This window comes from Delphinapterus leucas, chromosome 19 (assembly GCF_059928025.1).
Source record: "Delphinapterus leucas isolate spDelLeu-1000000601 "Yukka" chromosome 19, BTC_Dleu_Yukka2, whole genome shotgun sequence".
In the NCBI taxonomy this organism is placed as follows: Eukaryota; Metazoa; Chordata; class Mammalia; order Artiodactyla; family Monodontidae; genus Delphinapterus; species Delphinapterus leucas.
The window spans coordinates 7,758,742-7,783,843 of NC_143147.1; the positions used below are offsets into that span (position 1 = coordinate 7,758,742).

The 25,102-nt window shown below is 62.1% G+C and overlaps 2 protein-coding genes across 5 annotated transcripts in view; one reads left to right on the forward strand and one right to left on the reverse strand.

The window, feature by feature from the left end:
- The window catches only part of SACK1G (scaffolding CK1 anchoring protein G), a 30,490-nt gene extending 8,183 nt beyond the window's left edge, over positions 1 to 22,307 (reverse strand). Inside the window, exons 1-3 of one of the 3 annotated variants that reach the window (XR_016388827.1) lie at positions 21,123 to 22,305; positions 7,141 to 7,308; positions 112 to 236 (exon numbers count right to left, since the gene is read on the reverse strand). Coding sequence is in view for 2 of the 3 variants with exons in the window: in XM_022560785.3 (XP_022416493.2) it covers positions 112 to 236; positions 7,141 to 7,308; positions 21,123 to 21,644 (815 nt within the window). In the remaining variant the exon portion in view is untranslated. Of the gene's footprint in view, positions 1 to 111; positions 237 to 7,140; positions 7,309 to 21,122 lie in introns of all 3 variants that reach the window. The other 2 variants (XM_022560785.3, XM_089900228.1) reach the window with 2 other exon arrangements.
- The window catches only part of SLC5A10 (solute carrier family 5 member 10), a 55,309-nt gene that overhangs the window by 18,371 nt on the left and 11,836 nt on the right, over positions 1 to 25,102 (forward strand). The gene's annotated exons all lie outside the window — the stretch shown is intronic.

The window sequence follows — 25,102 nt, forward strand, 5'->3', positions numbered from 1 at the left end:
CTGGGGACCAGTGAACTGGAATAACCGGGGTGTCACAAGGCAGGATTAAGGGCAGAAACCAGCTGGGAACTGGAGCCGCCCCTCCCCTGGCCCCCAGAAAGCCAGAGTCACCTGTAGGAGCCGCAGATGGCCCGGTCTCCATCCACGAACATGAACTTCTGGGCCAGGGCACCCTTGAACTTGGTGGCCGACCGCGTGAAGAATTCGGTCCCTCCGCTGCTCCGCACCCTGAGATTCTGTGTCGGGGGACAGGGGGCAGAGTTACACGACCCAGCACTGACCACCCTGCCCGGGCTCAGGGAGGGATTCGGGGGATCGCCGACGGGCCTGGGGAAAGGGGCGGTGCATGTGGGGACGCGCCGAGGTGGGAAGGGGTGGGAGGAGGGCGGGGGCTGGAGATGAAGGGCTGCAGGATGGTCTCGGTGTGGCCTGAAGGGGGTCCACAGGGCAGCCCAGCCGGATAGGCCCCGTGTGCGGGCCAGCTTGGAGAATGCTGCTGCAGGGTCCCGAGCAGGAGGGGGATGCAGACACATTTTAGGAAGGTCCCCCTGATGGCTGGGGGGGCTGTGCAGCTCGGGAAGGGGAGGGGGCTGCCCTGAGGGAATCTGGGTCTTGCACTTGGGCAGATCGGTGGCCTTGCCAGGACGGGTGACCAGCCGGGCCTCTTCCCCGGTCTCCCCCGCACCGCTGTCTCTCTGTCTCCCTAAGCCCTGCGAACTGTGGGCAGGGATCCCGGCAAACTCCCCTACTTCCCCGTGGGCCAGACCCCTGCCTGGGACCCAGGGGCAGTTCAGGGAATGGCCACATCCCTCCTCCCTGTGCTGGCGCCGTCGGCTCAGGAGCAGGGAAAGGCCCTGAGAAACCACGGAAGGGGAGCCGAGAGCCAGGAGGAGGTGGGGGGGGGTGTCTCCCAGGCGTCATACGCACACCCCGCACGGCCCGTGTCAAGGCTGGGCCCCTCCTGCCTTTCTCTGGGCATCAGGGCTCTCCCTCTCTGCGCAAGCTTGTGGATGTGTGTGGGCCAGGGGCTGGCTCCCCTTTCATCAAGAGAGCTTCTCGTTCCGAGGGAGGGGCAGGTGGGAAAAGCCTGTGGTGGAGGGACCCCAGGATGGGCGGGGCAAGCCTGGCTGACCCCCAAGAGTCAAGGGGACGGCTGAGGGCACCCCAACGTAGACCCTCAGGGCAGGAAGCAGACTTGGGCTCAGGGGGTGCAAGCATCGCCCAGGCAGTGTGTTAGAAACGCAGGCTCGCAGCTGCCCCAGGTTCGACTCGGGGGGACTGGGGTCAGGAATTCCATTTTTAACATAAGCCCCAGTGATCTGACGCATGCCCAGGACAGAAACCCCTTGTAGGCCCCGGTGACGGGAGCCTCACTCCCTTCAGAGGGGTCTGTGCCTGCGGGGGGTGCTGGTCTGTTACATCTTCTGCGACATCCCCTAACCCTGACCCTCACCCACTCACCGGCCCCAGCTTATTAACTCGTTCACTGACCCCTGCCGAGGTCCCCAGCGCAGACACAGACATGACTGTGACACAGATCCCTCGTTGGGGGAGAGGCGGAAGCAGATAAGTAACGACCCCAGCTGTGGGGCGCCTCCCGGGAAGGCTGGCGTCTGGGCTGACGTGTGAAAGACAAGGAAGAGCGGGCCGGGTGGGAAGAGGACGCAGCACCCCAGACCCAGGACTACAAAGGCCTGATTCAGACATGGGAGGACTTCGGGGAAGGGGGGCGGGCAAAGGAGCCGGCACAGCGGGCCCAGACAGATGCCGAGGAAAGACCCTACGGCCGCTGAGGGGCCTGGTGGGGCCCGGGGGCAGTAGGGAGCCACAGAGGGCTTAGAGCAGGGAGTGAGGGGTCGGAGCCATCCAGTCCCGGCATCCAGCGGGGAATGTGCATGAAACACACAGGGAGCAGAGGAAGAGGACAGGAGGGGCTTCTGCACCTGAGGGATGTGAGTCCAGGCAGGGGCAGAGGGGAGAAAAGAGAGAACTGGAGGCCATCTCCGCTCCAGCCCACAGCCCTCAGTGCTCCTGCGCCCGTCCCGCCTGTGACAGGTCCCGGACCTTTCAGCCGGGGCAGCCTCAGGGCAGTACCCACAGAGGGTGAGGGGCAGGTCCCATGGATGCCCACCTGGCCGTGGGGCCCGGCCCAGAAAGCAGATAAGCCTCTGCTCCCAGGCTGGCTCCCCTGCCCGCCCTTCCCCAGGCTGCCTGTCTGCACACAGCCTGCACAGCAGGAAGCTGGCTGAGGCCCAGGACAATTAGTGTCTGTGACTGTACTGAATGCGCAGCACGCTTGGGGGCCGGAAGCCTGAGCAAAGATCCTGGGAGGCCTTCCCCTGTCACCTGTGCCCAACGGCAGCCCAGCTCTGCAGCTTCTGTGTATTCCTGGGTGACACCGCCCCGTGGGGCCTGGCCCAGATGAGGTAACGTCTCAGGAGCCAGGGCTCGGGCGAGCGGAGTTGGAGGATCCCACAAAGCCGCATTGTCTCTGAGCCTGGAACACCCCTAGCAGAGCACGTGGCAGGCAGGGGGAGGACGAGTGGGGTGCCCTGGGCGAGTCCCCAGACCCTCTGGAGCCTCATTTCCTCACATGTGAGGGGTGCAGTGATCGCCCCTGAGGGGACGTCCGGGGAGGATGGCAGAGCTGCATCTGCCCCAAGCGTGTACAGGGCAGGCCGTGCTGGGCACGAGGGCTAGGTTAGCCTCAGCACCACACCCCACACCTCCATGGGGCCTCCTGTGCTCACACCGGGCTGGTGGGAGCTGGGGGGACAAGCCCAGGCCCCTACTGGAGCAGGTGGGTCGCTCTCGAGCTCTGGTCAAACAAGGCTCCAGTCCTGGTGCAAATGAACGCAACCTGGCCTCCTCACGCCTCGGGGTTCTCGTCTGTGAAATGGGCCTGCCCACCCCCGGCTTCAGGGCTGCTGTGAAGACTCAGTGCATCAGGGGAGGGGCCGGGAAGGGGCCCAGCACTCAGTGGCTGCTCCCTAAACTAGAGGGGACGAGGGGGCTGTGCCGTGCAGTGGGACGGGGGTGTGATCCCTGCCTCTCGGGGGGCTGGTGGGGGGCCAGTGAGGGACCGACATTGAGGACAGGAGAACATCTGGAATGGTGTGGACTCAGGCCCAGGGAGGCCAGGATTGTCGGCCGTATGCAATGGTCAGGCGGCTCGGGGAGAGGAGTGACCTGCCCCAGGGCCTCCCAGTGGACAGGGTCCGGCCCCTTGGGACTGAAGACGGCCTGCAGCTGCACCCTGGTGGCCCTTTCACCCTCCAGGGGTCTGCTGGCACCTTCTGGGCCGGAGGGAGAGTGGGGAGGCCCAGAGACCATCCTGAGCAGGCCTGAGCGGTGACAGCAAGATCAGGCCAGGTCAGGGACAGAGAGCCGTGTCTCCGTGTGCCAGCCAACCTCTGCTCTCTTCTAAACGGCCTGTTTCACTCTCTGTAATGGGGTAGGGAGACCAATACTCACCCTGGCCTCCCCCGGGCTGCTGTGAAGCTGAGATGGGAAGCAGCCTTGGGGGCAGGGGGCAGGGCAGGGCTTGGGGGCTCCTGGCTCTCCCCCTGGGCCAGGCCGCTTGGCTCTGTGACGTTCTGGGCCAGGTGGTTCCCTGTTAGCGGCTGTCCTGTGCATTGTGCGCCGTTGAACAGCATCCCTGGCCGCCACCCACCAGATGCCCATAGTACCTTCGTAGTCACGGCCATTAAAAACACCTCTGGACGTTGCCAAACGTTCAGAGTCAGTGCCCTGAGTCCATTACAGAGCCAGGCCAGGCTCAGAGAAGGCAGGTCGGGAGAGGAGTAGTCCCGGGCACCAGATCGGAGCCAGTGCTGGCCTGTCTAGCATGAGCCGGAATCCTCACCCAGCGCCTTCCCGTGACCACACTGCCTGGGGATTCTTTGTTCATCAGAAATGGGTCCAGCCTTCGCCCGAGTGGCTGCTGGTTTTTCCAGTTCAGCTACACAAAGCAGACTAGCTTTTCGGATCAGCCAGGCATCTCACAGCTCCGGTCCCGTGCTACGCTGTGAGCCTCGAGGCCTGCCTCCCACTGGCCCTGGGCATCCCTCGGCACCCAGTGTCACCCCCAGGTGTGGCCTGCCCCGGGCCCTGCGATGAGAGGGTTGGGTCATCTTCTCAAGGCCCGTTCCCGCGTGTAGTACGGGCACTCGTTCCCACGTTCCCTGCCTGGGGGAGTCGGGGCCCAGCTGAGCCGGCGGGTGGGGACGCTCGGGACAGCTGGGAACCTCGCGTCAGGGAGGTTCTGTCCTCCCGCCTCACCTGGAAACTGGGAGGGGACCCAAGCGATACTGCAGCTGTTTCCAGAATGTGTTGTGTGAGCTCAGGGGTTCAGGCTGGGGAGCTGCCCGGAGGGGGAGACTGGGGCAGGGGGGGGTTCCCCAGCCAGACCACTGCTCAGAGAGGGAAGGGAAGCCCCCTGGCACTCAGACCAGAGCTGGGGGTTCACGGGAGGGGCCGCAGCTGCCCCACCTGCAGATAGGAAGGGAGTTCGTGACCGAGTGCCCTGCCCCCACGTAGTCCTTGACTCTTCACGGCAGCCCTGCCAAATAAATGACGATATTCCCATTTTTCAGACAAGAAGGCTGAGGCCCAGAACCTCAGTGTCTCTGCCTAAGGTTACAGTGCAGGGGCAGAGCTGGGGCTGAGGCCTGGCTCCTAGCGCCCAGCACCCCCTTGGTCACAAGTATGACCCCACCAGGCACAACCTACACCCTGGGCCCACATGACCTGAAGGCAGGTCGCTGCAGAGCTGGGCAGGGGCAGCGGACCTCGAGGGCGGGGCCAGGGATTACCAGCAAAGGAAGTGCTCCCGAGACAGGTCTGGGCCCAGCCTGCCTGCAGGCAGGGAGGCAGGCTCTAGACAAGGTGACACTTGGCCAGGACTGGGCCCACAGGAGCCTCTGGCCACCTGCCCAGGCTGGGAGTAGGCGGGCTCGGAGGCGAGAATGAGGTGGCCAGGGTCACACATTCCTTCCCATGAAGACGCCTGGCCGTCCCACAGCATCTGGCTCCTGGGCACGTCACCCTGTGGACCTGCCACCTTCCCCAGAGCAGGGAGGTGGCGAGAAGGGCAGGCTGGGCCAGAAACCCCCTCCATGCCCCGAGCTGTAGCCTCATCTCAAGCCCTCCGCCCTCCGCCCAGGGCCCGGGGTTTATAACTCTTGTTATTGCCGCAACCGTGTGCCTCTCCTTAGCTCAGAGCACTTTTACAGCCACTGTCTCCTCTGCTTTCATCCTCAAACAACCTGGTGAGGCGTCCTTGTGGTCACAAAGCCCTGGAGGCTCAGAGAGGTAGGCCCGGCGTCAGGGGGCTGGCAGCCAGGAAGCCTGTGCGGGCAGCACCGGGGCGGCCCCGCTGTTAGATGCGGCCTCAGCCAGGGGCGCTGGGCACCAAGGGTGTGTGGCCCCGTCTGTGCCAGCTTCCCATCACTGGCTTTTAGGTTCAGCCCCGACTTGGTGGAATGCCTCTGGGCAAGGCACAGGCTCCCTCAGGCCTCGGTTTTCCTGCGTGTCCCGTGGAAACCTGGTCTGGATGGCCTGCCCCTCTTGCCCCCCTTCCCGGGAGCTCCAGACCCTCCCAGGAGCCTGGCATCTAGGGTTTCCCCACTAAGAAGAGGCCTCTGGAGCGGCCACGCAGGGTTTGGATCCCCTCTCAGCACAGACAAGCCCCCTCCCTGCCTCTTCGTCCGCATGCGGGGGGATGCCTGCGGGCAGAGGGACGCGAGGTGTGCAGGGTCCCCACCGGGCGTGGGGCAGGGGCTCAGGGGGAGTGGGCCCGTCAGCCTCTTCCTGAGCACGGCAGAGGGCTGGATGGAGAGCCCTGAGTTTCTGTGATCCGCTGCCCGCACGGCTGAGGCCCCTGCAGTCACCTTTGAAAAGATGCCTCTTCCACACTCCAGGCCTCCCGGCCTGAGCCGTCTGCCCCGGGAGCTGGCTCTCGGTGCTAGTTACACGGCAGGCAGGGCAGCATAGCGGGCGAGCACGGGGCTGGGGGTCAACCCACCGGAGAGGCCACACAAACATGTCCCAACAGCCAGAGACTCGCAGCCCAGAGAGCTCACACCCACTTGAAGGGTCTCAGCTGGGCTGGGCATCACTTGACAACGCCGACAACTGACAGGCCCGGGACCCCAGCCCCTTGTTAATTAACCAGGCTGGCGTTGCCCCGAGGAATTCTGACCTGTGCTCAGCCCGAGGGCTCGGTGCTGGGCCCCACCCCCCTTATCCTTCGCTTCCTAACGTTAAGTGACACCTCTGATCTGTAAAGTGGGACAGCTGCCTCCTCCCACCGGCTGCCGTGAGGGTACCTAAGTTAACCATGTCACGTGCCTGGGACGGGAGCTGTGGAAGCTATCGTTACGCATACTGATCTGTGCTCCGGGGCGTGAGCTGCACACAGTAGGTAGCAAGCAATGGCTGGGCGGAAGGAGGGCTCCCTCCACTCGCAAGCAAGGCACCAAATGCCAGGGTGTCTGAGCAGAAGAGCCCAGTCACACGGGTCATCAGCCCCTCTGTTGGACCAGTGAGATCCCGGAGTCCAGAGAGGGGAGGTGACGTGCTCTAGGACACACAGCAAAGCAATGCTGAGAACCCAGGCCCAACCTGACAACTCCACCTCTGTCCCCAGTGTCCCTCCCTGGAAGGCCTTTTCTAGTCTGCTCACTCCTCAAGTCCATTTCAACTCTGCAGCCACCAAAGAAGCCCTCCCTGAACTCAGCCCAAGTGAGCTTCCTCTGTTGGAGCCGGATCCTAAAGCCCGTGTGTGGACATTTGACAGAAACAGATTTTGGTTTAAAACCAAGAAAGGACTTCCTGGGAGTTGGAGCTGTCCAGCTGGGGCTTGCTGCCAGAGCCAGGGGGTTGAGCACCCTGTCACTGGAGGTGAGCAAAGACAGAACCACTGCGGCACGGGCTGCTCTGAAACACTTGTGAGGGAGCACCTCACGTGGGCTTCAGCACCTGGTCACAGGTAGTGTCCTGTCCCCTAATACTGAAGCAGAGGCCGCGTGACCACTCGGTGGGCGGCTCTAGGACACTGAACTCTAGATTCCCAGATCCGGACCGACAAGGCAGGTACTCCAAGTGTTTGTCAACCGACTGAGTGAGGAGCCGGCTCACCTTGAGGTGCCCCAGGTGCATGCGGGCCCGCTCACACATGTGCAGGAAGTACTTGACGTTACTCTCGTCCACGATGATGTACACGGCCACCTTCCTCTTGAAGCTGGCATCCAGCAGGTCCTTGAAGATGTCCACATCGGTGAACATGTCCATGACCACAGCGATCACCTGTGAGCAGGAAGGGAGACCGGGGCCGTCAGGGCACGCGGCCGGGGAGACAGGTGCCTCGCCAGGACGCCTGGCCCTCCCGCGCCCACCACCCTCTTCGGGTGCCCACCCTGGCCCTGCTCCCTGCGGCCTCGGGACTGGGAAGTGCCGGCTCTCCTGGCCCTGAAGCTGCAGGCGTAGGAAGGACGCTCATGGTACGAGATGCCCAGTGGGTGGCGCAGGCTGCGCTCTCCGGCGGCAGGGAATGGAGAGAGGCACAGTTCGCGGGCTGCTGTTTCGGTAACACAAGACCATAGAAAACAAAACCCAGGCGAGGAATGTGTAGGGGAAGCTGCAGCAGGAGCGCGGGAGGAGTGGGAAGGGTGCGCGTCCTGAGATTTGAGCGTCTGCCCCCACCCCCAGCCCCCGGGCAGCCCTCGCCTCTGCCGGGGCTCAGGGCTTGTCCAGGAGCCCTGTTTCTATTCCTGGGTTGCATTCCCGAGCCGGGCAGGCCGCACCATGCCCTCCGCCCGCTACACCAGGATGCTGAGATGGAGCAGATGTGTCCAGGGCAGGGAGGAAGGTAGAAGCTGGGGCCGCCCACCGAGGTCACCCCTGGGTCCCTGGACAGGCTCCCTCGCTGCCACCTCTCCTTCTGGTTTGGATACACCCCAGACCACTACATGTGCTCTTCTTGTCATCTGACCACACCTGGGCCACAACAGCTGCCCTCAGCCTGTGGATTGGCTCAGGGTGGGGCCCCAGAGGTCAGAGTACATCTACCCCAGCCCAGCCCAGCCACTGCCCAGCACGGGTGGTGATATGCCCAGGCCTGGTAGGCAAGGGCCCTGGCCTGAGCCAAGGCATGAGGAGGGAAGGGGCACACGTAGCCCAGGGACAGGGGGTGCGGTAGTCAGCGGGCTCAGTGGCCGGCAGGCCCTGGCCCTCAGTCTCGCTTCTCCCCTCCCCTCCCTGTCCCACTGGGCAGCAAAGGGGAACACAGCAGACCAGGGCCCAACGCTGCTGACCCGAACAGACGTCCAGCCCTCCCACCCGCCAGAGCCGGCGCCAGGGCCCCATCCTGGGTCTGAGAACCCCCTAGAGGAGCCCTACCCAGAGAGGCGGGTAGGGGTCATGCGCTGGGCCACAAAGCAAGCTGGGGACAGTCAGGCTAGAACCCACCCAGGCCCGCCAGGGAGCCAGGGTTACCCCCACCCCTGCTAGGAGTGTGACCTGGCAGGTGGCCTGGGGCTTGCCAGGGACGTGCCTGCACACTCCCGTTAGCTCACCCAGCTGGCCCCCGCAGGTCCCTCTGGGCTCCCCCTGGGCCCCGGGCCCCTGCTGACGCTGGTCACACATCTGGCACCAAAGCCAGTACTTCTGGGGGCTCCTCCCTGCCCTGCCCTCCACGGACGGGGTCTCTGTGTGACCCTGAGCAGACACCTAGCTTTTCCAGGCCCAACTTTCTCACGTGGGACCAGCCAGGACTCCCCGGTGCTGAGGCCCAGGGTCTTCTGTGACCCCTGGGGAAAAATAGCTCACTGTCTGAGTCTCTGAGGGATGTTTCAGGCAGGGCAGGGGGAGCAGGTATAGTCTGTGCAGGGCCTGCGGTGGCACAGGGGCCGCAGGGAGGTGGACGGCAGCACCAGGGGAGGGGGTATGCTCTCTGACCCCAAATCGGCCGGGTCTTGAGAGGAAGTGAGCTCCATGTCCCAGGACGTGTGCAAAGGCCAGAGCTTGCTTGAGGGGGTGGACGAGAGGACAGATGAGACACGGTATCAGAGCTGGTGGGCTCACAACGCCCTTGGGCTCCACCGGTCGAGGGTGACGGGACCCCGAGGTGGGGGAGGGGTGACAGCAGGGACCCTCTTGTCTGGACCTCACAGGCCTACAGCCACTCCAGCCCTCCTGCAGGCCACAGCCTCACGTGCCAGCCTGGAGACGGCTCAGCTGACACAATTCTCCTGGGAGCAGGTCTGGTTCCAGGCTCTGCCCACCGTGGCAGACAGGGACTTGCCCTGGGCCGGGGCTGGGGGACGTGCCCCAGCGAGACCCGCCCACGTGAGCCTTCCCTGCGGCGCCCAGGCAGGCAGGGTGCCCAGCCCAGGCCGCCTGCTGTCGGGCTGGGACTGCCGGGGCCTGCCCCCCACAGTGGAGCCCCACAGGGTCCCAGGCATTGGGCTCGGTGCTGAGGGTCAAAGGAGGGCTTGTACAGGTGCCAGCTGAGCTGGGGCAGGAGGGGGCTTGGTGCTCCCAGGGGGGCCCCCGCGGCTTGTCCACGGGTGCCACAGGGTCTCTTAGAGGCCTCGAGCCCTGCGTGCCCGTCCCCGGGGCCAGAGACTCCAGACAAGAACCCAGGGCCCTGCGCCTGGCCCGCAGAGCCTTGCGCCTGACAACCGCTACCGCGTCCAGTCCAGACTAGAACCCAGGGCCCTGCGCCCGGCCCGCAGAGCCTTGCGCCTGACAACTGCTACCGCGTCCAGTCCAGACTAGAACCCAGGGCCCTGCGCCCGGCCCGCAGAGCCTTGCGCCTGACAACCGCTACCGCGTCCAGTCCAGACTAGAACCCAGGCCCTGCGCCCTGCCCGCAGAGCCTTCCGCCTGACAACCGCTACCGCGTCCAGTCCTCAAAAACGCCGCGAGGCACCGGTTATTACTCCCATTTTACAGACGAGGAAACTGAGGCACGGAGGGATTCACTCCCTTGTCTAATTACCTGTTTGGGTGGCCCGGCTCGCCCGTGACTCCGCAAGGTCCTCAAAGACAGCGCCCCCGCCCTGGCCCGGCACACGGCCCGGCCTAAGGCGGCCTCGGGAGTGCTTGTCAACTCAGTGTGCCAAATGGCTGGGCCTGGGAGAAGCCACAGCCCCTCCTAGACCCTCACTTTCCCCATCTGCCAAATGGGGTGTCCGCCTGGCCCGCTCCTGTGTTCTGTCCAGCTCACACATCCGCGGCTTGAGCACAGACACTAGTCCCGCCCAGAGCACAACGCCAGCCCACACGTATCCCGCGGAGGCCCCGGGCAAGGCCAGGGCCAAGACTGCGGGAAAGACGGCGGGGAGGCTGGCATCTGGGGATGTCCCCACCCCACGTGGGTCAGGAGACCGCAGCGGGCACAAGGCGGGCAGCCCGAGGCTCGCCCGTGTGAGCGCCCGGACCATATGCCCGCTTCCCAGGGGCGGGACGGCAGGCAGGTGTGTGTCCCGCACTCCAGCCTGGCGTCGCAGCACCAGCCCCCCAGCCCCGTTCCCGAGGGAAGGAGGGAGTCCAGTGGTCCCTGTGCATGCCTGACGTGAAAGCCCTCTCAGAGGCGCAGCCACAGAACCAGGAGGGGCCACACAGCCACAACAACCCTCCTGGTTCTAACCGCACAGAGCAGGGTGGTGGGGCTGTGGGAGGGCGGCCGTGCCGGGAGGGGGCCGACAGCGCGGGGCCGGGTGGCGCCAGAGCAGAGGGGCCCAGGCAGGGACTGGCATCGGCACTGAGCTCTACATGCCTCAGACCCGAAGCCCTCCCCGTGTGTCTCTTGGGGGTGTGCTGGATGGGCAGGCCCTCAAAACGTGACCCTCCAGCGGCGCCCACACCTCCCTTTCCCTTCCCCACCCCGCCACCAACAGCTCCGCGGCCTCTCCACCCTGCCTCCCGCGTGGGTCCCGAACCCCCGCCTCGCTCTGTGCAGCCGGGGCTGCTCTGCGGCCTCCTTGCGTCCTCCCACCTATCCTCCCACTGATGGTTCCAGAATCCCCCAAATCTCCTTGGGATGGTAGACACCCCACCCCGTGAGAGATGCAGACGCTGGCACAGAGAGGGGAGGGGACCGGCCCCAGGTGATGGACAGTGAGGTGACAGACTCATGGTGATGCCCCGCCACGAGCACCTCCATCGCCCAGGTGCTTCCTGGGGGGCTCCAGCGCATGGGGCAGCAACCCCCCACCTGTGGCTGCCGCCCCAGCAGACACAGCCTGAAGCCCTGTAACACCCGCTGCTGGTGCTGGTGGAGGGGTGAGGGCTGCTGAAGTGGGTGCCCCCATCCTCCCCAGGACCCAGGCAAGGACAGAGTTGGAGCTCTGGGGTCCAGGCTGGGGTCTAGCTTTGGGTGAGCTGCATCCTCTCTGGGTCTCAGTTTCCTCATCTGTGAAATGGGGAGGAAGGTGGATGTGATACCCAAGGCTGTCCATGCCAAGGGAGCCCTGAGTCCGTGTGTCCTGCCCGGGTGCCCCGCACAGCCTGTCTGGGCCGGCTGGAGCACCTGGCTGTGTCTAGGGGTCTGGGAGAGGCAGTTCTGACCACCACACCCCACCTCCCTCTGCACCACCAACCTGGGGCTCCCGCCTCGCCAGGCTGACACTCAGCCTGAGGCTTCCGGCGCCCCTACAGCCGCTTTAGAGGCACCCCTTCCCCATGACCACAGAATCCATCTTGGAGCAGAGACATGCTCACAGGACCAGTGGGTAGAGCAGGGCTGGAGGACGAGGCGCAGGGGTGAGGTGGCCAGGGGTCTGCACGCAGCTGGAAGACCACTGGCCACGGGCCCAGCATATGCAGCAGCATCTCTCCCCGGGGGCCCCGACCCCATGGGGGCCCCGACCCCACGGGCCCTCCCTACACACCCCACACCCCGCTGCGGCTGCACACACAGTCCTCCCGGCTGGGTGCCTCCCTCTCCTCCTCCAAGCCAGTAACTCCTTCCCGTCCTCCAGGCCCTGACTCAAATGCTGCCACGAGCAAGTGCCACGTCTGTGTTTCTGGAGAAACGGCAGCGACCCCACCGAGTGGCATGCCGTCTCCCCAAGGCCCGGACCCTGAGACCCAGGTCGGCGTGGGCAGTTTCCCTGTGTACCTGTCCTGCCTGCCCCACCCTCCAAGGCCACGGAGACGCCTGCAGGAGGCCCAGAGGGAGCCGGCCGGGGTCTCTCCCCTCACGGTGCTCCCCAGCAGAAGGGGAGAGACACACCCCACCCGCCCTGGCGCCCAGAGGTCACCGCAGACACAGTGCACAGCAGGCAAGTCCCTGGCACTCACTGGGCCACTTTCACCACCTGGAAAAGCAGGAAGTGGGTCCGCATCTCTGGGTCTGTCTGACCCTAAGGCTCAGATGGACACAGGACGGTGGCACCATGGGCTCCAGACTGTCCTCCTGGGAAGCCGCTCGGGCCCAGGAGCCGCGCTCAGCAGACGGCAGCGGTGGCTTTCCTGCCTCCTCACTGACCCACAGTGCCCTCGGGGTGGACAGGCCGGGGGTCATCACCTCAGCGTCTCCTGCTTCCCTCTGTGCCAGCTGGAGGGCAGTGACGCACAGGAACACATAGGGCATGCTGCACACTGTCCTAAGGTGGGGACAGTGCCTTCAAGACCTGGGATTCCACTTCCAGCCACGACGGAATAACGGAGACTACACTTACCCACCTGCCTTAGCAATAAACACCAGGCAGAGTCTATGAAGCCATGGCCAACAGGCAGCACAGCAAGTGCAATGACCCCTGGCAGAAGGGAGATGAGCGAGGTCAGTTGTAGGACCGCCCCAGCCACCTCCAGGCCACGGCCGAGTCCAGTGGGCTCCCTGAGTTGAGGAGACGAAGTCTGCTCAGAGCCTGGCAGCCAGAATTTTCAGGACAGAGGAGAGGAAAGGGCTGCACAGAGCAAAGGCCAGAGACCTGCAGGGAGCTGCCTCTTGAGGCTTCAGCTGGAGACCGAGGAGCACACAAAGAGGAAGGTGCCACCGAGGCTGGGACAGGCCCACTGGAAAGGAGCAACGGCCGGTGCTCACACGGGACCAGGAGTCATTTACGTCCCCACAGCCAGAGCGCAGGCCCCTCTAACACTCAGGGCACACAGGAGGATTCTCAGAAGGATACGACCTACATGGTGGGCAAACAGGCCCTGCACCAGGGGCCAGTGAGCTTTTTCTATAAAGGCCATATAGCAAATGTCTCAGGCTTTGCAGGCCACATGTCTCTGACACACCTCTCAACTCTGAAAACAGCCACAGACAGCTAATAAACAAATGTATACATCTCCGTTCCATTATTTACAAAAGCAGGCATAGGCTAGATTTGGTCCATAGTTTGCCAACACCTTCCCTGGACCAAATATGCTTTGGTCCCACCTAATAAAGCTTAACAGGGCTTCCCTGGTGGCGCAGTCATTGAGAGTCCGCCTGCCGATGCAGGGGACACAGGTTCGTGCCCCGGTCCGGGAAGATCCCACATGCCGCGGAGCGGCTGGGCCCATGAGCCATGGCCGCTGAGCCTGCGCGTCCAGAGCCTGTGCTCCGCAACAGGAGAGGCCCCAACAGTGAGAGGCCCACATACCACACACACACACAAAAAGCTTAACAGCAAGCCTCAAAAGTGTTACATTGTTTCCAAGAACTGTATCCCAGAACAAAGCTCCAAAATGTTTAAAGGAAAAAACAAAACTCCCACAACATAAAATTTTCATCACATCTGGTATCCAATCAAAAATTACCAGACACACAAAGAAACAGGAAAACAATGATCCACATGAGGAAAAAAGTCTACCAAAGTGGACCCAGAATGGATACAGATGTTAGAACTGGCAGACAAAGATGGGTAAACAGTTATAACCGTATTCTGTATGTTCAAAAAGTTACTTAGAGACATGGAAGGTTTTTTAAAACAAACACCAAATTGAAACTCAAGAAGTGAAACAATTCAGCATTTAAGATGACAAATACATTGGATGGGATTAATAGCAGATTAGACGCTACAGAAGAAAGGATTAGTGAACCGGAAGACCCATCAGTAGAACACAGAGAAAAAGAGACTGAACAACCGAGACCAGAGCATCAGTGAACCTGGGTCAACTTCACAGGTCTAGAGTATGTGTAACTGGAGTCTCAGGAGGTCCTGAAGCAGAGGGTGGGGGAGAGGGGACAGGAGAGCATTTGAAAAAAATGGCCATAACATTTCCACATTTGATGGAAACTATTCATCCCCAAGCCCAGGACGTTCGATGAATTCCAAGCAGAGGAGACGTGAAGAAACAGACCACGGCACATCATAATAACATCACTTAAAATCAGTGACAAAGAGAAAATCTTAAAAGCAGCCAGAAGGGAAAAGATCATCGAATACTGAGGAACAAAGATAAGCAGATGTCTCAGAATCAACACAAGCCAGAGGACACCGGAGCAACTAAACGGAGAAACGATTAACCCAGAATTCCCTACCCAGTGAAAACAGCTTTCAAAACCAAAGACGAAAATAAGGACTTCCTCAGGGACACAAATGCTGAGAGAATTTACACAGGCTGGCCTGCACTGGAGTTGTCACCACCCCTGCACAGACAGAGGGGCTGGGGCCCCAGGGGCTGCACGTGCCCCCAGGGTGCAGCGAGGCTCAGGCTGCCCCTCGCTCACTGGGGTGTGGAGCGGAGACAGGGAGAGCACCCCTCCTGCCCCCAGCCCCCTCCTCCAGCAGCAGGGCTGGGCAGACCTGGCTGCTGTGCCTCAGTTTCCCACACTGAGACATGGCCCCACTCCCCACCGCACCCTGGTGCTAGCAGGACCTGAATGGCCTGGGGAGGAGGTCTCCTGGGAGCCCCAGCCTCCTGGGTAGATGGGGAGGGAGTCTGTGTACATGGTAACAATGCCGACCCAAGCCAGGACCAGCTTGCTAATGCTGGTACAGCTGTCCCTTTTCCCGGGGGGCGGGGGCAGTCACCGTCCCAGAGCCACACAATCCGCTGGTGGCAGAGGCTTCCCGTTCCTGGGCTCCTGTCTTGGAGGGGGTTCTAGCTGTGACTCCACCCACCACCTCCCAGAGGCCATCCTGGTTCTTGAAACTAAGCCCTGGCCATCAGCACTGCCTGGAGAGTCAGTGCCCGGGGCTCTGCCCCACCTTACGGGCGGGTGGGGTCTGTGGCAAAGCACCTCCCTTCTCCTCAGTCACGGGGGAGTTAGATTGGAAGACCTGTAGTCCCACCCCTCTGACGGTTATCAGCTCTGGCACCTTCCCTCTGCACTAAGACAGGAGCCTCATTAAGGCCAATTAAAGGAGCTACAGCGGGAAAGGGGTCAAGAAGCGCAAGCGCGTCCCACCCAGCCCCGTGGCGAGTCTCTGGCCTTCCCCAGATACGTCAGCCTCCTCACCACAGTCAGGAATGCTGCAGAGACCAGAGGCTGCGGAGCATGCGGTCAGCTGACCAGGGCTGTGCCCAGCGGATGAGACAGGGGCAGAAGCCCCTCCCTCTTCCTGCCAGCCCCCAGGGGCCTCGGAGTCCTCCAAGCTTCCGGGCGCAGGATCCAGCCCAGCCCACAGTCTCAGAGGATGGCACGAGCCAAGGATTTTCAAACTGGAAAATCGTAGATTCACAAATTCGAAGATGTTTAAAAGCTCAGCTTCTCCAGGATCCAAGAGCAACAGACGCTGTGGGGTCACGGAGCACCCTAAACCCCCAGGGACCGACCTGGAGAGGACTTGCCTGAGGTCACAGAGCCAGCCGGCAGGGCAGAGGCTCCTGGCTCACTGGAGCCCCACGTGCTCTCTGCTGTGTTCTCCCGAGCCCCTGCTTGAACCCTCCAGGATGGGGGGCTCACCACTTCTCCAGCCAGACTACTCCCAGAGGGGCCGTGGATGGGGACAGAGGGAAGAGAACTGAATCCGTGCCAGACACCACGCTTTTTTTCCATGTCAATCTCGCCGCAACTTTGGGGCAGGTGTTGGCATCACGTGGCACTGAGGAGGACAGGACGGAAGGTCAGAGAGGCGGAGTGGCTAACTTGGGCAACGTGGCCGGGGTCCTGTGATACGAGAAAGACTGCCTTCCCACCACCGCCCCACGTGGCATTTAATCTGGGAAGGGCGTGAGCCTGGGGATCACCGGGGCCTCGTGAAGAAGGCTGGTGCGGCCCACCGGCTGGGCCTGCCTGGACGTGGGAAATGGTCCCAATAGGGCGCAGTCCTGCCCCCGCACTGAGCATTCTCATGACTGTTACTGCCTTAATTAAGACAAGTGCCCGATCCCCATTTTACAAATGAAGAATGTGAGGCCCAAGGTCATGCGGCAAGGGGCCGGGTGAACCAGGGGCCTCTGAGAGGACTGCCCGCCTCTGCTGGTCCAGGGTGAGGACCCTCGGCTGCAGGGCGAGCCTGCCGGACCAAGGAGACCAGGAGCTCAGTCTAGACCTGCCACCCAAGACTCTGGTGTGGCCTTCAGCAGGCCCTGGCGCACTTTGAACCTCGGTATCATCATCTATGATGTGAGTGTGACGACAGGCCCCGCCTCCCGGGGTCGTGGGAGGGAGGGCAGTGCCGGCCGGGGTGGGGCTACCGCCTGGGCGCCCCAGGAGCCTGGCGTGCACCCAGCCCAGAGGTGCCAGCCCTCCTTGCTGGCAGAGCCGCTTCTGACTCCCCAGACTCAATTAAGACGCAAACACCGCTGGTAGGAAGCCTTTGGAGAGGACGGGAGGCCGACCCCTGGGATTATGTTACCAGATGGTTCGCCACCTGGCAGGTGGGGCTCCGGGCTGGGAAGTGCTCCCCAGACCCACTGCATGAGGCTGCGCGGGCGCTGCCCCTCTGGGCTCCAGTGTGTCCCTGGGAACAGTCCACTGGGCCGCCCCTGGGACCTCTCAGGGCGTCGAGGCTGTGCTGGTACCACCTGCTTGGGGACAGCAAGAGCCCCCCTCCTGGTCCCAGGGGCCTTGGCCCCCCATGACCCTGTGCTCACCAGGCCTTGGTGTGGTCAGACTTCTGCCCCTGCCGGAGCCCAGAGTCTAGGAGCCTCGTGAAAATGCTTTTACTGCCCTGAGTCAAGCTGGGGGCCCGCAGCAAGGCTCCACGGCTCCCAAGAGGGGCAGGGCTCAGAAAGAACATCCAAGACGCTGCTTCTCCAGAGAAACGGGGGCTCATTGACCTCAGAGCTGGGCTCTGGGCCAGCTCCTCCAGGGATCGGCTTGGCGACAAGTTATCTGCCCTCTGTGAGCCCCTCTAAGCCTCAGTTTCCTCACCCGCATGGAAGGGACGATGCCTGACGCCATGGAGTTGGGAGGATCCAGGCAGGGAAGGTGCCCGCTCAGCACCTCATGTACAGCTGGTATTTCATAAATGCCTCATTAAGTTCTTTTATTCTCCTGGGGCCAAGCCGTGAGCCAGGACTGCAGTGTGGGAAGGCAGGGGCCTGACAGGAGAGACGTGGGGCCAGGCGGGCATTGTGGAACCTGCTTCCAGGCCCTTCCTGCTGTGTGGCCCTGGGCAAGAAACTTAATGCCCCTGGCCTGGCAGGCACGAGCTCCGGGTTCTGGTCCAGCCTTCACCACTCACTCTCCTTCGTGCTCCCCCAGTTTCCTCACGCGCACACGATCCACCCCTGCCCCTGGGGTCCCTGGTGAAGGGGTTCGGGGGGGGGTGGAGTGGTGCTTAGCATCTCCTGGATCAACAACTTGCTAGAGCATCTACCCCCTTTTCTGGCCGAGGCAGGCCCTCCCCAGTCCCAGCCCAACCCAGTCCAGCCTCACCCCTCTCTTGCAGAGGCTGCAGCAGCCTAGGCGTGATGCTACAGGCCCGGCCTCTGGTATGCAGTTGGAACCCCACGGCAGGTTTTTCCCTGGATAAATCACTGGCTCCCGGGGGCTGGGGGAGGGGCAAGCAGATGACCTTCCATCTCTGGGGCCTGCTCAGGGCCCTGGACCCACTGGTCTTCGTCCCAGACCCTGGACCCACTGGTCTTCGTCCCAGAGGAGTCCAGAAGGACAGGGCAGCAGGGTGTCAGAGCTGAAGGGATCCTTAAGAGGCTTCAATGCCTATACCCATTTTACAGATGGGATGACTGGGGCTTGTGCCAGGTCACACAGTGGTGGAGGCAGAGCAGGGACCTGACCCCAGCACCCCTGGCTCCTGGCACTGTGGCCCATTAGTTCCAGTCTAATCTCCTGGGAAATGGGGGGACTCAGCGTTAGCCTTGATGGGAACACAGCCGCTCCCGGCGGGGACGGGCTGAATGTGTGCTGTGTCACTTCCCTGCCCCAGGGTCGGCCCGCTGTGCTGACGACAGGCCAGGCTGAGGAGGCGGTGGGCTGGGCCGCCCTGACTCAACACCACCAGTTCCAGCCCAGGCGCCCTGGTGGGCAGGGGGCCAACATCTTGTCCAGGCAGCTGGACAGCGGGATCCCCATCCCGGTGGGGGAGAGAGGCCACTGTCCCTGCATTGGTACTGGGGGTGAGAGGAGGATGCGGGGGTGAGGGGAAAAGAGGTGATTCACGGGGAGAGATAAGGTAGGGAGAGCTCCCAGCAGACAGGCGGGCAGCCCAGGCAAAACACCCTGTCAGCATCCATCAGCGTCACAGCCCGGCCCCTGGGAGCCTGGGAAGCAGCAGAGCAGGGGAGATGGGAGGGTTGCAGGTAGCTTGGATGAGCTGCCCCTCCCTGCCCTGCCTCTCACTGCATCCTGCCAAGGCCAGGGCAGGACAGGCAGGGGACCTGTCCTAGAGTCTGAGGACAACACAGGTCTGGTCCCTCCCCACTCCTCCACCCAAGAGCTAACCAGGTGACCTTGGCAGGGGTTCACCAGTGCGGCCTCAGTTACTACATCTTAAAAATGGAACAGATGACGCTACACGAGATTATATAGTGCCCGGCACTCAATGAACAGCACCTCCGGTTATCAGGGCAGCCCGTAAACACACACACACCCCACACTGGCCATGGGCCCCAGGGTGGACATGGCAGGGAAGATGCAGGCTGGAAAGCAGGGGACAGATGTGAACAAATCCCCGTCCTCCGCCCTTGGTGTCCCCGTCTGAGAGGAGGCACTTGGCCTCTGAGGGCCCCTCCTGTTGGGCCTGTGGCTCCCTGCTGTCTAAGCGTGGGGGCAGGGGTGGCATCAGTGAGCCTCCCTCTAGGAGGGATGAAAGCAGGGGGCAATGCCCACCTGTCCCACCTGTTGGGGGCTGCAGGACAGCACCAACTGGGACCACACAGACCGGGGTTCAGATCTGGGAAGGACTTCCTCCTGGCTGTCACCTTACACAGGTGATGCCGATAATCTTGGGGGGCTTTTGTGGGGAGCATATTAAGTTATGGGGGGGCATGGGACTGCATGGGGTGGCTGGGTCTCAGCTCCGGCCATAGAGACGAGAGACGTAGGGAGGAGGCCCCGGTGCCCAGCATGGCCTCAGGCTCCCCTATCTGGCCCCATCACTGGGCCAGGCCGTCTGTCTTTCTGTCTGGGGGAGATTAGACTCTCCAGCTGTTCCTGTGCCTTCTGGGATCTGGGATCTGCCTCTGTCCTACTCCTGGTGGGGAGCAGGGCCATGGGGGGCGGGGAGGAGCCCGGGCACCGCAGGTCAAGTCCCCACCCAGGGCCTCAACTTCCCCAGTTTTAAAAAGGGAGAGGAGGCTGGGTAATGGGATCCCAACAGGCCCTCCCGGGGGACTGGGTCCCATGACCTCCAGCCAGGCGCCCACGTCAGCAGCACCGTCCTACCCCACAGCAGGAGTGGTGTGGGTTATTCAGCCTGAAAACGGTGAAGGCCCCTCCCCGCCCTCCTCCACCTCTTTCTCACTCAGTCACCGGACTCCATCCTCACAGCTTTCATCCTCGCCACCTCCATTTTACAGACCAGAAACCCGAAGCCCCAAAGCTGCCTGGGACCAGGCCAAGGGCCAGGCTCCCCAACACAGGCTATCCGACCCAGCCAGGCCCTTCGGGGGACAGGGACTCCACCTTTCTGGAAACTTAAGCCATGGCCACCTTGTCAGCTCCTACCCACTTCTGTTCTCTGTGCCCAAGAGCTCCCCTGGCCCCTGTCTGTCCTCCAGGACGGTCCCCAAAGCCACCGTTTGGGTCTTGAGCAGACCCAGAAGACTGAAAGTGTTAAACTGCTAGAAATACCTCGTCCCACAAGCCAAGGCCAGGACAGAACTGCTGAGCACTCACTGCTCTCTCCTGAGCCCAGACCTGGCTTCAGAAGCCTCCTCAACACAGCTCACGAGGCAGGCCTTATCAGTCATCTCAGAATGTGCTTTGAAACCACGGAAGCGTGAAGAAGCACCCGCTCACCAGCCAAGGCCTGGCTGTCTGCCAGGGGCGAGACCCCTTCTCAGAACGCGTGTCAGTGTGCCAGACGAATGGCTACCCACGCCAGCACACTGCACAGCTCGGCAGGGGTCGCTCCAGGGGAGGTCCGGACAACGCTTGAGGTTCCTCCAGTCCAGGCAAACGACCCTCATCTGGACTCGCTCCGCTCCCACCCCTGAGGTCCGCACCATCGCCATCCCTCACATCCCAGCCTGGAAAGGTTCTGCCATTGCAAAGCTCACCGAGAGGCTCAGGGAGGGTCACCCAGCGCGGCCAGGAAGCAGGCACGCTTGAACTTGGATCTCCAAGCCAGCCTCAGACGGACTCAGGCTACCTCTTAGTCTCCATGCCTACCTCCCGCCCCAGCCTCTCTCCGCCACCCTACAGAAGCATCGCCAGAAAGCTCCCGGCATGTAGGCGCGTGTGCCTGGGAGCCTCCTGCTTCTCAGGTGTGAATCAGAGCCATCCCGAGGGGCAGTGAGAGAAAGCCGTGAGAGAAAGCCGCGTGATCTTCCCTGCCCCACCCCATCGCAGCACCTTCGTCTGGGGAACCTGCTCGCCAGGTCTGGGGAAGTCAGCAGCACCCCCCAACAATGCACAAAGGCCCTTTGAGATGGGGCGGCCGCTGTCACCTTTCAGAGGACCCAGGGGCCCTACCCCTCTGCAAAGAAACCAAGGAGCCCCGTGAAGGCAGGAGGGGAGGCAGCCAACAGACCAGGCTGGGCTCTGAGTGAGAGTGTGCTCGGCGCCGGCGAGGCTGCCGCTTCCTCTCCGGGGACTCGCGCTGGCTCACCTTCTGGGCCTGGCTGACCATCTTGCGCACCACCTCCTTGATGTGGGCCTGCCCGTCGATGGGGGGCTGCATGTAGACGCTGGCCCGGGTCACACCCCGGTAGGCGATGGTGTCCGGCCAGCCCAGGTCCAGCTTTGGGATGGAGCGGTCAGACTTCTGGGGCCAGTACTCCAGCGAGGGCAGCGGCTCGGCCTCGGTGCGGGCCCCCCCTTCCCCGCTGCCCTCCTCGCCGTCACCGAGCTCGCCGTCCTCGGGCCCCCGGGGCTGGCCGCTGGCCCGGGGGTCCTCGGAGCCGGGGTCATACACCTCAATGGTCTCCACGATGCGCCTGAGCTCCAGCTCCGAGAGGAAGTCGCGGATGTTCTCCCGCTTCAGCACCTCATAGAAGGCGTCGGGGCCGCGGGCCACCAGGGCCTCCAGCGCCAGCCGCTGCCCCTCGCTGTAGAAGAACTCGGGTTTGGCCTCGCTGGAGCGCCAGTTGACGTGGCTGTCGTCCAAGCACTGCACCTGGGAGAAGGCCATGGCGGGCGCCTCTGCCGCGGGCTGGACGCACGCTCAGCAGGTCTGGAGCCCGGTCGCCGGCCTGGCGCAGCGCGTTCTGGGGCCTCCCGCCGCCGCCGCCGCCGCCGCCGCCGCCGCCGCCGCCGATCCTCTGCCCCCGGGAGCCTGCGGGAGGGGCGGGCCGCAGGGTCGGGTCAGAGCGCAGGCGGGGCCGCGGAGGGGCGGCCGCGCGGAGGAGGGGCCGGCGGGGGGTGTGTGTGGGCGGCACGCCTCCCGCCCCGGGTGCCGGAACCTGCAGGGGACGGGGGCCGGCGTCTCAGAGGATTTCTGGAGCTGCCGGAGGTCCAGGGCGACCTCTGGGGGGAACTAGGCCAGGAAGGGGACTTCCCAGAAGTTTCCTAGAGGGGCAGGAGGTCGTCCGCTCTCCGACGACCTCTGGCCCTGCTCGGCGGCGCCCCGCATCCCGAGGGCTTCCGGGATGGGATGGGGTCTCGAAAGCCCCCGGCGCCGCGATCGGCAGCCCGAGGGGCCTGTGCGGAGGAGGCTCGGGGCAGCGCGCCGGCGGGCGGGTCGCCGGGGGGCCCGGTGTCGGGGGCGCGGGCCAGGTCTCGCTTACCGGGCGGCGCGGGCGGAGCGGGTGCACAGGCGGCCTGTGACTCAGTGCCGCCTCGCCCACCCCGCTGCCGCCACCTGCGGTGACGTGAGACCGGGGGCGGAGCCGGAAACCGATTCACCCCTACCCGCGACGGACACAGACGTTGGGCGGTGTGTGTCTATCTCCTCCGCTGCCACCAGCCCCAGGTAGCCGAATTCTGAACGGCTCAGGGACCCAAGTCCAAGAGCTCCTGGAACATCGCAGCCCAGACAGGGGCAGTGTTCTTCCTGAGGACACACAGCAAGTCAACGGCCTTAGCACACCCAGCCCCCAGCCTGTTGGTAACCCTGGTCCCACCCTAACTGTGTCCAGTTTCCCAAGTGGGACGGAAGTCCATGCAGATGCTCAGCTGTCCAGTTGCGGAAGTAGGGTCGGGACCGGGCTGGGAGCCACCAAGGCAGAGGTGGGGCAGGTCTGACCCGACCTCAGGAGCCTGCAAAGAGCCTGGTGTGGACAGAGCAGGTACCCAGTTCTAGGTCCCAGCCCCGCTCCCTTCTGGGAGCCCCGCCCAGCCAGGACTGGTCCTGCATGATGAACCCGGGGGCAGGGAGGGCCTCAGAGGGCGGCTGTGGGCTGGGGTCAGGTCCAGCCCTCTGCCCTGCGTCCTGGGGCTTGGGACCCCGGTTCTGGGGGCGTGTGGGGACCACATCTGAAAGCAGGCTGCCAGGGTGGGGACAGCAAAGCCCACGAAACCTGGCCTGACAACGGCCGGCATCCCGCTGCGTGCCACGGGCAGCCAGCCAGGCACCTGGCCCAGTCCTGCCACCACCATCACCTCACCTGCCCTGCATGGAGCTGCTTTGTGCTCACCTGGGATTGGGGCCCCGAGGACACTTCTCTTGCTGCCGAGGGCCAGCTGTTGATGTCACTGGGCCTGGGCCCATGAACCCCCCTCCCCCAGGACCCTCACCACCATCCATCTGCCTGTCAGCGTCTTCCCTGGGTCTGCTGCCTCGAGCAGTGGTGCGGTGTCCCAGCCCCAGCATGCCTGTGGTCCCCATCGCTGACCCCTCTAGTGCTGCACTCCACCCTGGCCCGGCGGCTTCGCAGTGTGTCTGAACATAGTGCCCCCAGCCCCTCCCAGGTACATGCACACACACCTGCATCCCCCCGCCCCCGCCCCTGCACATGGTCAGAAGGGGGAGGAAGGTGGTCCCAGGGCCAAGCACTGCCCTGGGAGTCCTGAAGCCTGACTTACAGCCTCTGCCACTGGGGATCTAGACAAGACCTTCTCTGGCCTCAGCTTCTCCTTTTTTTCTTCCCCTGCACGGAGGCCCTGGGGCTCATGAAGGGAGTCCTGGCTCTCAGGGCTGAAGGGCCTCCAGCCCTCCAGCTGCCTGCCCATAATTATAGATTCATGGAAAGCTGTTAAAAAAAACCAACAGAGAGCTTGCATGCACTCTTCACCCAGTTTCCCCCAATGGTGTCATCTTGCATAACCATAGTGTAGTAATACCACAGCCAGAAATCTCGTTCCGATTTCACCAGTTTACGTGTGCTTGTTTCTGTGCGTGTGTGTAGATGTGTGCAACCTTATCACATGTGTACGTTTTTTGTAACCACTATCACAATCAAGATGGAGAGCTGTCCCTCTACAGCCAAACCCACACCTCCATCCCTAACCCTGGCCGCCACTGATCTGTTCTCTGGTGATTCATCCGGGTTGGTGTGTATGGCTGTGTTCCTTTCTGTTGCTGCCTGGTACTCCATGGTATTCTAGTCTCTGTTTCTACGAGTTTGGCATTTTCAGCTTCCACATACAAGGGATATCATACAGTATTTATCTTTCTCTGACTTATTTCACTTAGCATAACACCCTTGAGGTCCATCCACGTTGTTGCAAATGGCAGGATGTCTTTCCTTCTCATGGCTGAATAATATTTTCTTATATATGTAAACGTCACAGTTTCTTTATCCGTTTATTATAAGTACTGAAGGACACTTAGATTGTTTCCGTATCTTGGCTATAGTGAATAATGCTGCAGTGAACAGGAGTGCAGATATCTTTTTGAGGTGGTGATTTCATTTCCTTAAAATATGTAACCTAGATGCAGGATTGCTGGATCATATGGTAGTTCTATTTATAATTTTTTAAGGAACCCCCATGCTGTTTCCATAGTAGCTGCACCCATTTACACTCCCACCAACGATGTACAAGTGTTTCCTTTTCTTCACATCCTGGCCAACTCTTGTTATCTCTTGTCTTTTTGATAATAGCCATTCTTGCAGGTGTGATGATTTCCCTGATGATTAGCGATGTTGTACAAGTATTTTTCACGTACCTGTTGGCCATTTGTACGTCTCCTTTGGAAAAAATGTCTGTTCAGTTCCTCTGCCCATCTTTAAATCAGATTTCTGGGGTCTGTTTGTGGGTTTTTGTTTTTGCTATTGAGTTTTAGGAGTTCTTTACATATTCTGGATCTTAACCTTTTATCAGACACACAATTCGCAAATATTTCCTCCCATTCTGTATGTTGCCTTTTCATTTTGTTGATTGTTTCGTTTGATGTGCAGAAACTTTTCAGTTTGATGAAGTCCCACTTGTTTTCTACTTGTTTGTTTTGGGGGTTTTTTGTTTGTTTTTGGCTTTCTTTGCATTTGCTTTTAGTGTCAAATCCAAAAGAATCATTGCCAAGACTGATGTCAAGGAGCTACCACCTATGTTTTCTTCTAGGTGTTTCACAATTCCTGGTCTTTTTTCAAATCTTTAAGCCATTTTGAGTTGATTTCTGCATGTGGTGTGAGATAGGGGTCCAGTTTCATTCTTTTGCCTGTGGCTGTCCAGTTTTCCCAACACCCATTTGTTGCAGAGACTGTCCTTTCC